This window comes from Oncorhynchus gorbuscha, linkage group LG12 (genome assembly GCF_021184085.1).
Source record: "Oncorhynchus gorbuscha isolate QuinsamMale2020 ecotype Even-year linkage group LG12, OgorEven_v1.0, whole genome shotgun sequence".
NCBI lineage: Eukaryota > Metazoa > Chordata > Actinopteri > Salmoniformes > Salmonidae > Oncorhynchus > Oncorhynchus gorbuscha.
In genome coordinates, this window is record NC_060184.1 from 30008849 (window position 1) to 30022377 (window position 13529).

The following is a 13529-nucleotide window of genomic DNA, read 5'->3' on the forward strand; positions in this document are numbered from 1 at the left end:
CTTTTGGATCCTCACAGGAGAGTCATAACCTCCTATACAAAATAAACCCCATTTCCATTTTCACGCTGACAGAAATAGAATGCCCAACCCACATTGTGTAAAGTCTAGAAAGTTTCCCTACGACAGTGTATGATGATGTCATATTGCTGAGCCTACCTTTAACATTGTGAGGGTGACATTGTGCCCATACAGCCTGAGAGAGCAGAGCATGCTGGTCCGGAGCGCGGCGCTTTCAGAGGAGCAGGAGCGGGAGCGCTTGCAAGAGCAGATCGGAGAGGTGGAGCAGCGACTGGCTACCCTGCTCTCCATTCTGGTGTCCCACCCCAGCACACGCCAACTCAAGGTGAGCTACTGGGGGATTACATTTTTAAAAATGTTATTTATTTAACAAGGCAAGTCAGTTAAGAACAAATTCTTATTTTCAATGAAGGCCTGGGTGTCAGGATTTGGCCAGGGTTGTTCCGGTTTTTGGTCACTAGATGCCCCCATTGTGCCTTTTGACCTTTTGTTTTCCCTTGATCCCCATTATTATTTGCACCTGTGCCTCGTTTCCCCTGATTGTATTTAAACCCTTTGTTTTCCTCTGTTCTTTGCTCTGTGTTTGTATGTTAGCACCCAGCCCTAGTACTCTGAGAACTCTTGTTGATCCCGGTGTACTCTCTTGTGGAATTCTGTTTTTTGTTCTTGTTTGTTTGTTTTTTGAGTATCTTTTGAGGCTTTTTGTGCTTTACCTTCCACCTTGTGGATTTACCTTTTTTGTCTTGGAGGATTACCTTTGTTCTTGTAGGATTCCTTTTGAGGTTGTGGAGTTACATGTTTTCCTGAAGAACTTCACTTTTTACTTCATTACATACACCGTCTCAAGTACTGCTGTGTCTGCCTCATCTTCTGGGTTCTGCCGACTATTCGTGGCTCAGTTGGTTAAGTGACTGTTTCTCACTCCGGAGACCCGGGTTTGTAACCGGGTCCTGACACTAGGAACAGTGGGTTAACTCCCTGTTCAGGGGCAGAACGACAGATTTGTACCTTGTCAGCTCGGGGATTTAATATAAAATAATAATAATATATGCCATTTAGCAGACGCTTTTATCCAAAGCGACTTACAGTCATGTGTGCATACATTCTACGTATGGGTGGTCCCGGGGATCGAACCCACTACCCTGGCGTTACAAGCGCCATGCTCTATGAACTTGCAAACTTCCAACGCTCTAACCACTAGGCTACCCTGCCGCCCCATAAATACACTGTATTCTTTATTTAGAGGCTCGAGAGAGAGAGTCATTTATTGTATGGGCCAGAAGAAACTATAAAACGTGGTTATGTTTTCTTGTAACAGCTACTACAAATCTCAGCTAACTTTAGCCATTGTTAGCAATAAGTTGAAAGCCTTGGTATCTTTCAACGACGGCCGTGACAGAACTACCCACCACAAAAGGACCAAGCAGTGTGGCCATGAGTATGAGACAACCTGGGAGGAGGTAGAGAGGTGGTCGAGTGACCCAGGGAGAGTGCCAGAGCCCGTCTGGGATTCAATTGAGCAGTGCGAGGAGGGATACTGGTGAATGGAGTTGGTGACACGTATACGGCTAGCGAGGAAGCCCGAGAGGCAGCCCCACAAATTTTGGGGTGGGGGAGCACACGGGGAGTTTGGCTGAGTCAGGTTGGAGACCTGAGCCAACTCCCCATGCTTACCGTGGCGAGCGCCGTACTGGTCAGGCACCGTGTTATGCGGTGGAGCGCACAGTGTCTCCAGTGTGCGTTCACAGCCCGATGCGCTACATCCCAGTGATGATCCATGGCAAGAAGCCTCCAGTGGTGATCCATGGCACGAAGCCTCCAGTGGTGATCCATGGCACGAAGCCTCCAGTGAGGAGTCATGGCACGAAGCATTCAACGACTGTCTCCAGTCCAGCACCTCCAGCGATCGTTTCCAGTCCGGAGCCACAACCGACTGACTCCAGTCCGGAGCCCCCAGCGACGGACACCAGTCCGGAGCCCACAGTCCGGGGCCCGCAACGAGGGTCCCCCAGTCCGGGGCCGGCGGCGAGGGTCCCCACACCAGAGGCGCCACCAATGCGGGGTGAGCCAAAGGTGGAGCGGGGTCTACGTCTCGTACCAGAGCCGCCACCTTGGTCTCTTTCCAATGACGGCCGTGACAATATTTCCATAGCGGGGTATAATAGTTTGTAGGCTAAACCACTCGGACACTAAAGACGATTTTGTGAGAAGACCCATTTTTGGGATGTCTCATAGATGTGGTGGATTGAAACACATCCAATGCAAAGAAACATATATCTCTAGCTTAAACTCACAGATTGTTATGGGCATTCTTTTATTACGCTAATTAGATTTCCGTGGGGGTGTGGACATCGACCTTAAGGCACATTTACATTGTTCTCTCTCTCTTTCGCTTTCTCTCCCCTCTCTCTCTCTCTCTCTCTCTCTCTCTCTCTCTCTCTCTCTCTCTCTCTCTCTCTCTCTCTCTCTCTCTCTCTCTCTCTCTCTCTCTCTCTCTCTCTCTCTCTCTCTCTCTCTCTCTCTCTCTACAGGAGGTCAGAGTGGAGTTGGGTTCCCTGAGGGCCAGGTTACAGTCTATCATGGAGTGTGTTGAGACAAAGTATGCCGCTGTTACACCTCCGGAGGTGGAGAGACAGCTGCAGGAAGTCACTGGCTCTCTGCAGGACATGGAGGAGAAGGTAATGGGGATAAAGGGTGGTGGTGGTGGCTCCAGGGTGAAGTTACTGATAGGTACAGATCTAGGATCAGCGTCCCTTCCCCCAATCCTAACCTTAACCGTTAGTGGAGAAAATGCAACACTGATGTAAGATCAGCATCTAGGGGCAACTTCAACCTTGGTAGACCTTGGTAGAGCAGTTTTGGGGTCAATTCCATCTCAGTTCAGTCAATTGTGGAAGGGAATTGAAGCTCAGCGAATTAATCAAAAAGTCGGGCAAGTTTCATGGATATGGGATTGAGCCCAACACAATCCCAACACTGGTTTCTGAGTAAAAACCTGGCTAGTTGGGACTTTAAGGGTGATTTGTGTGTTTGTGTGCCCGCACGTGTGTGCATATGCTTGTGTGTATTTACCAGGTTGGCCAAGCCCTGGAGAAGAGCAGCCCACTCAATAGGCTGAGTAGCAGAATGGGGGAGATCCGTGTCGGGCTAGAAGAGGTCCAGACATTGCTGCAGCGAAAGAGCTCCTCTGTGTCTGAGGCTGAACATGTGCTAAAGGTGTGTGATTGTGTGTATGTGTGTCTCCGTGTTTGTATGCATACGTGTGTTCTTCCCCTGAAACAATCAAACTAGTGTGTGTCCTTCCCTTACCCCAGTCAATCGTGCAAGATTGTTCCTAACCTGGCTCTAGGCCCGAGTCATTGAAAAGCATTTTGTGACAACTGTTGTAAAAACAAAAGGGCTTATAAGTACATGGGATTGATTGTTACTTGATTGATATCATGACAACATTATATTTTTGTCCAGTTCGTATGGGACCAGCTGGACCAGTGGCACGGCCGGCTGGCCCTCCTGGAGGGCGAGGTGCAGGAGGCAGCCGAGGAGGAGCCGGAGCAGGCCCAACTCCTCATGGACCAGATCACCCAGCCACTTCAGCTCTACCAGGACACGGCCCAGAAGGCTGAGCAGCGCACTGCCTTCCTCCGCAAGGTGAGAGAGGAGTAGCTCAACCTTACCCTCTGATCGGCTTGGTAGGCCTTTCACCATGTTCACCATGTGGTTGTATCTTATAATTACAGCATTCCTCAACTGGTTCTTCCAAAACAGCACAATTTCAGTTTACTGTTTTTTTCCTCCATTTATTTCGGTTCCTATGCCCAATGCCAGGGGTTCCATAATTACATATTGCCGTGGGATGATTTTTCCTTGAGCGGATGGTCGTGGGCCAGAACATAGTTATAAATAATTTGTACACTGCAAATTGACCGCAAGAATCCCAAACAGTTATATAGTATTTGACAAAAACAGGATCGTTTATAACCTTGATTACATTGGGATACGATCACATTTGCCTCTCTATACATTCAAGCGAACGCTTGGGAGCAGATTTCCTAAATTAAATTAATCACAGAGCTAATTTCCTGGTGATTTTAGTCTTATGTCCATGAATGAAAATTAGTACCAGTCAAAATTTTGGACAGCTACTCATTCCAGGGTTTTTCTTTATTTTTACTATTTTATATATTGTACAATAATAGTGAAGACATCAACCCTATGAAATAACACATATGGAATCATGTAGTAACCAAAAAAGAGTTAAACAAATCAAAATATATTTTATACTTGAGATTCTTCAAAGTAGCCACCATTTGCCTTGATGACAGCTTTGCACACTCTTGGCATTCTCTCAACCAGCTTCATGAGGTAGTCACCTGGAATGCATTTCAATTAACAGGTGTACCTTGTTAAAAGTTAATTTGTGGAATTTCACTGTCCCATCCCCTGTCAGATCCCTGCCTGCCTCCAGGAGTATAACGATATAATCCATCGTGCTGGCTGCTGGCTAGAAGAATCCCAGTCCTGGCTAGACGCTCCCAGCACCTACACCACAGCCAGGAGCCTCCAGAGCCAGACCAACACACTGCAGGCCAGTCCACTGCACACACACAGACACACACTCACATGTACATACACGCAATCCCCTGGATTGTAGAACACTGCTGGTAGTTCTGAATTGATATACAGTGCATTCGTAAAACAAAATGTGGGAAAAAATCAAGGGGGCTGAATACTTTCACAACCTGCTGTGTAGTAGAGCTGTCCGTGTTCGAGTGTGTTTCTATGTTTGTTTTTTAGTCATATGTACGGGATACACATGGCATACACTGTCCAACTAAATGCTTACCTACTTTTTCAACAATGCAACAACAATAAGAAATAATATAATATAAGTATACGAACATAAAGTAAATGGTAGAAGTAGAATATAATACATTTTTTTAGCATAAGTATTATACAGGCAGGCACAATTTATAATCCAATATTTACACATATTTTGGGGAAGAGGGGATTGGGGGCAAAACTTTAAATTGTGCAGTATTTTGCAATCATAACAAGAGTCTGGTAGCAGCATTTGGGATGTGTGTGTAGCATAAGTGTGTGTGTGTGTGCTAATTCCAGTTTAAGTGTTCAGGGGTCTTATGGCTTGTAGATAGTGTATGTGTGCTCATGTAGGTATGTAAGTCTGTGTTTCTAGGTATGTGTTTGTATGTACATGTATGTGTGCATGCGGGTGTGCACTCATGTGTCCATGTTCTGTAACCCCACATCACAGATGGTGCTGGATGACTCGGAGAGTATCCGGGCCACTCTGGTGGGCTTTGGACCTGTGTTGGTGGAGATCTCTGCTGTGTGTCACACCACTGCTATGGAGGATAAGCTAGTCCAGACCGAACGCCAAGTCACCGCCATGCAGCATAACATCATGGGGCCATTGGACCAGCTGCTGCACGTCACTCCGGTAAGACCCTCCATTGCAGTGGTTCTCAATAGGGGGTACTAGTAGCTCCAGGGACAAATTTCCCCTGGGTAAATATATAGGATCAGACTCCACTGCTAATGGTTAAGGTTAGGATTGGGGCAAGGGAGTCTGAGTGAGTGTAACCATGAGCGTGATGCTTCAAACTGGGTGTTTGTGGAAAGAGAGTAAGGTTGTCTATCAACAGCCTCAAAAGAGGAGTTTCACCCTCCCTCAGAATGCATTGTGTCTCCTCCCCGTATTACATTTAATAAGAACTGCTGTTGCTAATGCTAGTGAGTTTCAATGGAACATTCCACTGTGTGTCTAGGCTAAATTTGATCGAGCACACTTGGTCTTGGTCTGACCCAGAAAAACAACTCACACACAAACTTTTGATGCTAATAAATTCATTTCTATTGATCATTTTGTATTTATTTTATTTAACCTTTATTTATAACATTTATTTAACTAGGCAAATCAGTTAATAACAAAATCTTATTTACAATGACGGCTTACTAAAAGGCAAAAGGCCTCCTACCGGGAGGGAGGCTGGAATTTAAAATAAATAAATTGGGGGACAAAACACACATCACGGCAGAAGATACACCACATGAAGAGAGACCGAAGACAACATAGCATGGAAGCAACATGGCAGCAACACAAAATGTGGTACAAACATTATTCTGACACAGACGACAGCACAAAGGGCAAAAATTGAAAATTTAAAAAGCCAAAAGAAATGAATAAATATTACAGAAAATATTTACTAAAGTATGAAAATAAAGGAAAGAAGACCGCCTCTCTCTTCATGGCATGTCTTTTCCTTTGGTTTGTCTAGAATAATTTAGGATACATTTTTCATCCCCTTCCCCTTTCTCTTTCATCCCTCTTTTCTTTTTGTTTTAAAGCAACAGTTCATCCTAATTTCATACTTGTTTAATGTTCTTCTTGCCCTAGAAGTAGTTTATGCCAGGAGTAACTGCAATGTACTGAGTGTAATTTGCAGCCACCCCTGGCCAATAGATTACTTCCTTTGTAGAAATATTTTCAAGGAAGAAATCATGTTGGACTAACCCTTTAAAAGTAAATTCAATTCCATTACATTCAATACAGTGGTAAAGTATACAAATGCTTTGGGAAGATTTATAAGAACATAGTCCTAAGTTGCATTCGGAAAGTTTTCAGACCCATTCCCTTTTTCCACATTTGATTTAAAAATAGATGAAATAAAAACATTTCCTCATCCATCTAAACACAATACCCCATAATGACAAAGTAAAAACAGGTTATTAGACATTTTTGCAACTTTATTTAAAATAAACTGATACCTTATTTACATAGGTATTCAGACCCTTTGCTACGAGTTTCGAAATTAAGCTCAGGTGCATCCTGTTTCCATTGATCATCCTTGAGATGTTTCTATAACTTGATTGGAGTCCACCTGTGGTAAATTCAATTGATTGGACATGATTTGGAAAGGCACACACCTGTCTATATAAGCTCCCACAGTTGACAGTGCACGTCAGAACAAAAACCAAGACATGAATTCAAAGGAATTGTCCGTAGAGCTTCGACAGGATTGTGGCTTGGCACAGATCTGGGCAAGGGTACCTAAACATTTGAATACATTTGCAAACATTTCAAAAATCTTGTTTTAGCTTTGTCATAATGGAGTATTGTGTGTAGATAGATTTTATTTAAAGTTAGCCATTTTAGTACAAGGCTGTAACGTAACCAAATTTGGAAAAACTCAAAGGGTCTGAATACTTTCTGAATGTGCTGTATGGTTGGTTGCACGAGGGGGAACTTTGAGCAGAGCAAAGTGATTGGGGTTACAGTAGCCAAAAAGGTTGAACACCACTGTGCTGTTCTATCCCTTCAATAGAAGTTACTACGTGAAGTGAAAATGACTGACATCTGTTATGGTATTGGTGGGCAATGATATCGTCTCGAGGGCCACATCGGGGCAGCAGGGTAGCCTAGTGGTTAGAGCGTTAGACTAGTAATCGAAAGGTTGCAATTTCAAATCCCTGAGCTGACAAGGTACAAATCTGTAGTTCTGCCCCTGAACAGGCAGTTTAACCCACTGTTCCTAGGCTATCATTGAAAATAAGAATTTGTTCTTAACTGACTTGCCTAGTTAAATAAAGGTAAAAAATAAAAAATAAGAAAAAATCAGGATATCAGAATTCACCATAGGACCGCACAGATTTTTTAGTTAGTCAAAAGCAATTTTTAGGGCCCGAAAAAGGGCAGCTATTACAATTTCGACATCATTTCTATCTCATTTTAGACGTCCAAGAGTGATCTGGAGTACGTACGATACCCTTATAATGTCCTAGTATCATCCCATAGCGATCCTACGTTATTACCAGAAGCTTTCAGACTGGTATGTCAGGGGGTTTGAAATAACAAAAGACAGAAAAAGACAATGGACGATAGAGCAGTATTCTATCATTTCTATTCCATTTATGAAACTGGCTTGTGGTGCTTTTCATTTTTGAGTTTGGTTTTTGCTTTTCTCTGGTACATTCACAGCATTGTTGCTATTTTCAGGAAGTGGATGCCATTGAAGCAGAGGTGAAGACGATGGAGAAAAATGTGACCAAGATCAGAGCTATTTTATCCTCCACTGACACATTGGACATCTCACTTGAAGAACACCTCCACAACCGACAGGTGGGACAAGAGTGTGTTAAGTGTGTATAAGAGGATGTGTACATAGCCATTCATGTATGTTTGTCATTATATGATTTAGAAATGTTTTTGTTTCACACGTGCACACATCTTGTGTATGTGCTTACTGTATTGGCCTCTCCCTTCTTGTTCTGTCTAGGTAATCCTGGCCAACATCCAGTCTATGCAGAGGACAGTGGGGGAGATCGAGGGCTGTAAGGCTGAACTTGGACTACCTCAGGGGGCAGAAGAGACACTGAGTGCCTTCCCCAGAGCTGTGCTACTCCTACAGCCCCTCCAAGAGTTGGAACAGCTGACACAGGAGCAGAGTAGAGCGTTAGAGGTAGGAAATGTTCTCACAACGTCTCCACAACATCTCCACGTTTCAATAACATTACTAGACCGTGTCTCCAATGTCCACACAACGTTACGGCAATGTAACAAATGTGCCCCCAATGTTGCCAATATTGTCCCCAAAGCCAGGCCCCTCTCCATTCAAGAAGGGTTCAGTAAAGTTCAATGATAAAAAATAGAAAATGGGTAACATTCATTTTGGTTCAATGAAGTTCCACACACAAGTGTTCCGTGCCTTAGCTCCTCCACCATAAAGAAACATTTGAAAATATTTGCCTGCACTTAGCCTCTGCCCAAGCTTTCAAAAACATTATCTTTTGTCATGATTTTGGTTGCCCAATTGGGGGCGATAGCATCGTATGATCTTCAGTTTAGAATGCAATTTGATTAATCAGCTGTGTTTGCTAGGGATCAGGCCCTCAGGGACTGGACTTGCCCACCCCTCGTATATCACAATGTTTGATGTGTACATAATCACAATAGGACAACGGTTGACATCGCCCAACCCTAATTGATGCTTTGAAATGAGCTAAATGTGATCGATCCAGCTGTTCCCTTGTCAACACCGGACCCTACTCCATTGTTCGAGCTATCCAACAAGAAAAGTCGCGGGAGGAGGACTGAAATCATTGTTACATTCTTAGAAAAAAGTTTTCCAAAAGGGGTTTTCGGCTGTCCCCATAGGAGAAGCCTATTTTGTTCCAGGTAGAACCATTTTTGGGTCAAGGTAGAACTCTTTTGGGTTCCATGTAGAACCCTCTGTGTAAAAGGTTTTACATGGAACTCAAAAGGGTTTTTCAAAGGGTTCTCCTATGGGGACAGCCAAAGAACCCTTTTAAGTTCAAAATAGCATCTTTATTTCTAAGAGTACAGACTCAGATGCAGAGAAAATTGTCTGGAACTTCCTTCCGTTTTATTGGCAAATCTCCAGTCACTGGAGAACAAGATGGATGAGCTCTGTTCGAGAGTTTCCTACCAACTGGGCGATATGGTAATGAAACTCAAATGTTTCTCCGTGCTTCGTCGTAACCGGACAGCGGACTCAGGCAAAACTAAAGAGGCAGGGATGTGCCTCTTTGTAAACAACAACTGGTGCACTGCTTCAAGTTTGAAGGATTTCTCAACCTTTTGCTCACCAGACCTAGAAAACTTAATGGTAAATTGCAGACCTTTTTATCTACCATGAGTTTTCATCTATAATCATCACTGCTGTCTACATCCCACCACAAAACGAGAATGGCTCGAAGCAGACACTCAGCAAGCTGCACAGGGCCGTTAACAAACAAGAAAATGCACACCCAGAAGCAGCTTTTATAGTGGGCAGAAACTTTAATGCGGGAAAACTGAAATGCTTTTAACCCCACTTTTGCCAAAACGTCTCCTTTTACCAACACAAGAGGCGCTAACACTCTGGACCACTTATTCTATCCACACATATGTCCATCCTTCTGCTTCCTGTTTACAAGCAAACACTCAAACAGGAAGTACCAGGGATGACTTCTTCCCCACAGTGACCCAACATATGTACCCTAAAATAAAGCCATGGAGCTACCAATTTCAAGGAACGGGAAACGGACATGAATCCTTACAAGAAAGACCGCTACGACCTCAGACGAGCCATCAAACATGGAAAACGTCAATATAGGACTAAGATACAATCCTACTACATCCACTCCACACTCGTCGGATGTGGCAAAGTTTGCAGGCTATTACGGATTACAAAGAGAAACCCAGCCGTGAGTTGCCCAGTGACGCAAACCTCCCAGACAACCTCTCAGACTATGCTCACTTCAAACACTGAGCCAGGCATGAGAGCCCCTGCTGTCTCGGATGACCGTGTGATGTTGCTCTCTGTGGCCGATGTGAGTACGACTTTTTAAATAGTTTAACACTTGCAAGGCCCCTGGGCCAGATGTAATTCCAGAGCACGTTCTCAGGGGGCATGCGCGGACCAGCTGGCAAGCGTCTTCACTAGGGTTGCAAAGGGTCGGAAAGTTTCCAGTAAATTTCCGTAAATATCCTGTAAATGGAAGTTAAGCCCAGGAATTTTGCTTAAATTCATCAAAATGTTAGCTTGTAATAGTGAACCTTTTTTTGTGGGATACACATGGCAATTCTAGGTCTTGTGGCATATCTTGGTTAAACTATCCCCAGTTCAATGGAATTTCAACCCTCTGCATGCACAGTGCATTCTTCCATCACGTGTGCAGTGCACTCTTCCATAACATGTACAGCTGATTCTCAAGATCTTTCTCTTACAAAGGAGTTTTTTAATCTAACTACTTAACTATTTATATGTACATGAAATTGTATTTGTTGTTTTTCATAATTTCTTTTCAAATCTTTACAGGAAAATGCCACGGGCACTATCTGATGTGTGGAGACATTTCACTGCAGCTAATGTAGAAGGAAAAGCTATGTACATTTGAAAATACTGTGCCAAATCATATGTGAAGAATGCAACAAAGATACAGAATCATCTTGCCAAGTGTATAAAGTTCCCTCAGCGCTCACAACAAACAACCTCTGACAAAAGTCCCTCTACTTCTATTCGATGTAAAAATGATGAATCAGACACCTTATCAATAGCAACAGCTCATGATCCTCCTGGAATCAGAAGGTTTTTTAAATCAATGGAGGAACGTAGTCAGAGCAATGCTGATGAATGTCTTGTTCGAGCTGTGTATGCAACTGGTTCACCTCAGATGCTCACAGGCCATGTGTATTGGAAGAGATTTCTGAATGTTCTTCGCCCAGCATAAACCCCTCCTACCAGACATGCTTTATCTACTAATTTGCTGGATGCGGAGTTCAACAGAGTTCAAGTGAAGGTCAAGCAAATCATAGAGAAAGCAGACTGTATTGCAATCATCTCTGATGGGTAGTCAAATGTTCATGGGCAAGGAATAATTAAATTCATATTATCCACCCCTCAAGCAGTATTCTACAAGAGCACAGACACAAGGGGCAACAGACACACCGGTCTCTACATTGCAGATGAGCTGAAGGCAGTATTTGCACTGGTGACAGACAATGCTGCGAACATGAAAGCTGCTTGGTCTAAAGTGGAGGAGCTCTACCCTCACATCACACCCATTGGCCGTGCTTCTCATGCATTGAATCTGCTCCTCAAGGACATCATTGCACTGGAAACAATGGATACACTTTACAAGAGAGCCAATGAAATTGTTAGGTATGTGAAGGGTCATCAAGTATATCAGCAATCTACCTCACCAAGCAAAGTGAGAAGAATAAGATCACCACATTGAAACTGCCCAGTAACACCCATTGGGGTGATGTTGTCATTATGCTTGACAGTCTCCTGGAGGGGAAGGAGTCTCTCCAAGAAATGGCCATATCACAGTCTGCCGATATGGACAGCCCCATCAAAATGATTTTCCTGGATGCTGTATTTTGGGAGAGAGTGGTAAGCAACCTGAAACTTCTGAAACCTATAGCAGTAGCCATTGTACGGATTGAGGGAGACATTGCCATCCTGTCTGATCTTCAGACTCTACTTGCAGATGTAAGAGAACAAATCCATACTGCCCTGCCCACTTCCCTGTTGCTCTAAGCAGAGGAAACTGCAGTTCTGAAATATATCAAAAAGTGTGGAGACCTCTGCCTGTAGTCCATACACACCGCAGTGTACATGGTGGACCCCAAGTATGCTGGCAAGAGCATCCTGTCTGGTGCAGAGATCAACTAGGCCTGTGGTGTCATCACTACCATGTCTCGCCACCTTAGCCTGGATGAGGGCAAGGTTATTGGCAGTCTGGCGAAGTACACTTCCAAGCAAGGGCTTGGGGATGGAGATGCAATATGGCAGTCGTGCCAACATATCTCATCAGCCACCTGGTGAATGGAACTTTGTGGATGTAGGCTCTTTCCCCTGTTGCTTACATCATTCTCCAAATCCCACCAACATCAGCCACCTCAGAGCGCAACTGGTGATTGTTTGGGACCACACACACCAAAGCACTCAACAGGCTGACCAATACAGGGGTTGAAAAACTGGTGGCCATCTGGGCAAATTTGAGGCATTTTGAGCCTGACAACGAGGCATCCTCAACAAGGTTGGAAAGTGACAGTGAAGATGAGGCCTCAGTCTGATGTTCAAGAGGTGGACATTGAGGATGTCCAGGGAGAAGACATGGAAGTCTGAGTGGAAGAGAACCAAAGCTTTAGTTTCATTTTACAGATGTATGTTGAAAACATTTTTGGGAGATGCGATGGACTTAAATGGTATTAATATTAATTTGCATATATTTACGTTAATTCCCATATTTTCCCATGGAAAGTTTCCACTATTAAATTGAACCTGTTTTGCACTGACTCCCTTACAGTGACTCTATGCACACTCACTGGACTATACTCACACACTCACAACTACTTACACTCCAACATACACACACCATATACGCTAACAAAACACACATGCATATTGACGCCACACACACAGACACTCTTCACATGTGCTGCTGCTATTCTGTTTATTATCTATCCTGATAGCCTAGTCACTTTTACCCCTACCTACATATTACCTCAACTACCTCGTACCCCTTCACATTGACTCAGTACTGTTTCCGTTTTCTATTTTTATTTTACTTTTGAACTCGGCATAGTTGGAAAAGGTCTTGTAAGTAAGCATTACACAGTGAAGTCAACACCTGTTGTATTCGGCGCATGTGACAAATGACATTTGATTTTCTGATCGAACTTTATCGATGTACCAGCAACAGTCATTTTTCAAACTTTGGTCATCCTACTTTGATTTGGTTTCATCCAAATACCATCTAATTTGATGAAAAGCATGATTTCGACCTTTAACCTCTCTAATCTCCTCCTCTGTATCCACAGGGCAACATGCGTGAAGTGAGGGAGGCTGAGGGGGTCATCCCATCATGCAATGTGTGTGTGACAACAGAACCCAGTGCCCTTATCTTAATAAGTTCACATCAACAGAATACGGGTCCACCGCGAATCACCGGACATCAGGTACAAGCTTGCATGATCAACCAAC

At 43.8% G+C, this 13529-nt stretch overlaps 1 protein-coding gene across 7 annotated transcripts in view; it reads left to right on the forward strand.

Moving 5' to 3' along the window:
- Nucleotides 1-13529, forward strand: part of LOC123990855 (nesprin-2-like) — a 253676-nt gene that overhangs the window by 116185 nt on the left and 123962 nt on the right. For all 7 annotated transcript variants that reach the window (XM_046291782.1, XM_046291785.1, XM_046291783.1 and 4 more), the window contains 9 exons: nt 193-343; nt 2550-2696; nt 3094-3234; nt 3484-3666; nt 4466-4603; nt 5291-5476; nt 8033-8155; nt 8313-8495; nt 13367-13504. In XM_046291782.1, the coding sequence (XP_046147738.1) occupies nt 193-343; nt 2550-2696; nt 3094-3234; nt 3484-3666; nt 4466-4603; nt 5291-5476; nt 8033-8155; nt 8313-8495; nt 13367-13504 (1390 nt within the window). The remainder of the gene's footprint in view (nt 1-192; nt 344-2549; nt 2697-3093; nt 3235-3483; nt 3667-4465; nt 4604-5290; nt 5477-8032; nt 8156-8312; nt 8496-13366; nt 13505-13529) is intronic.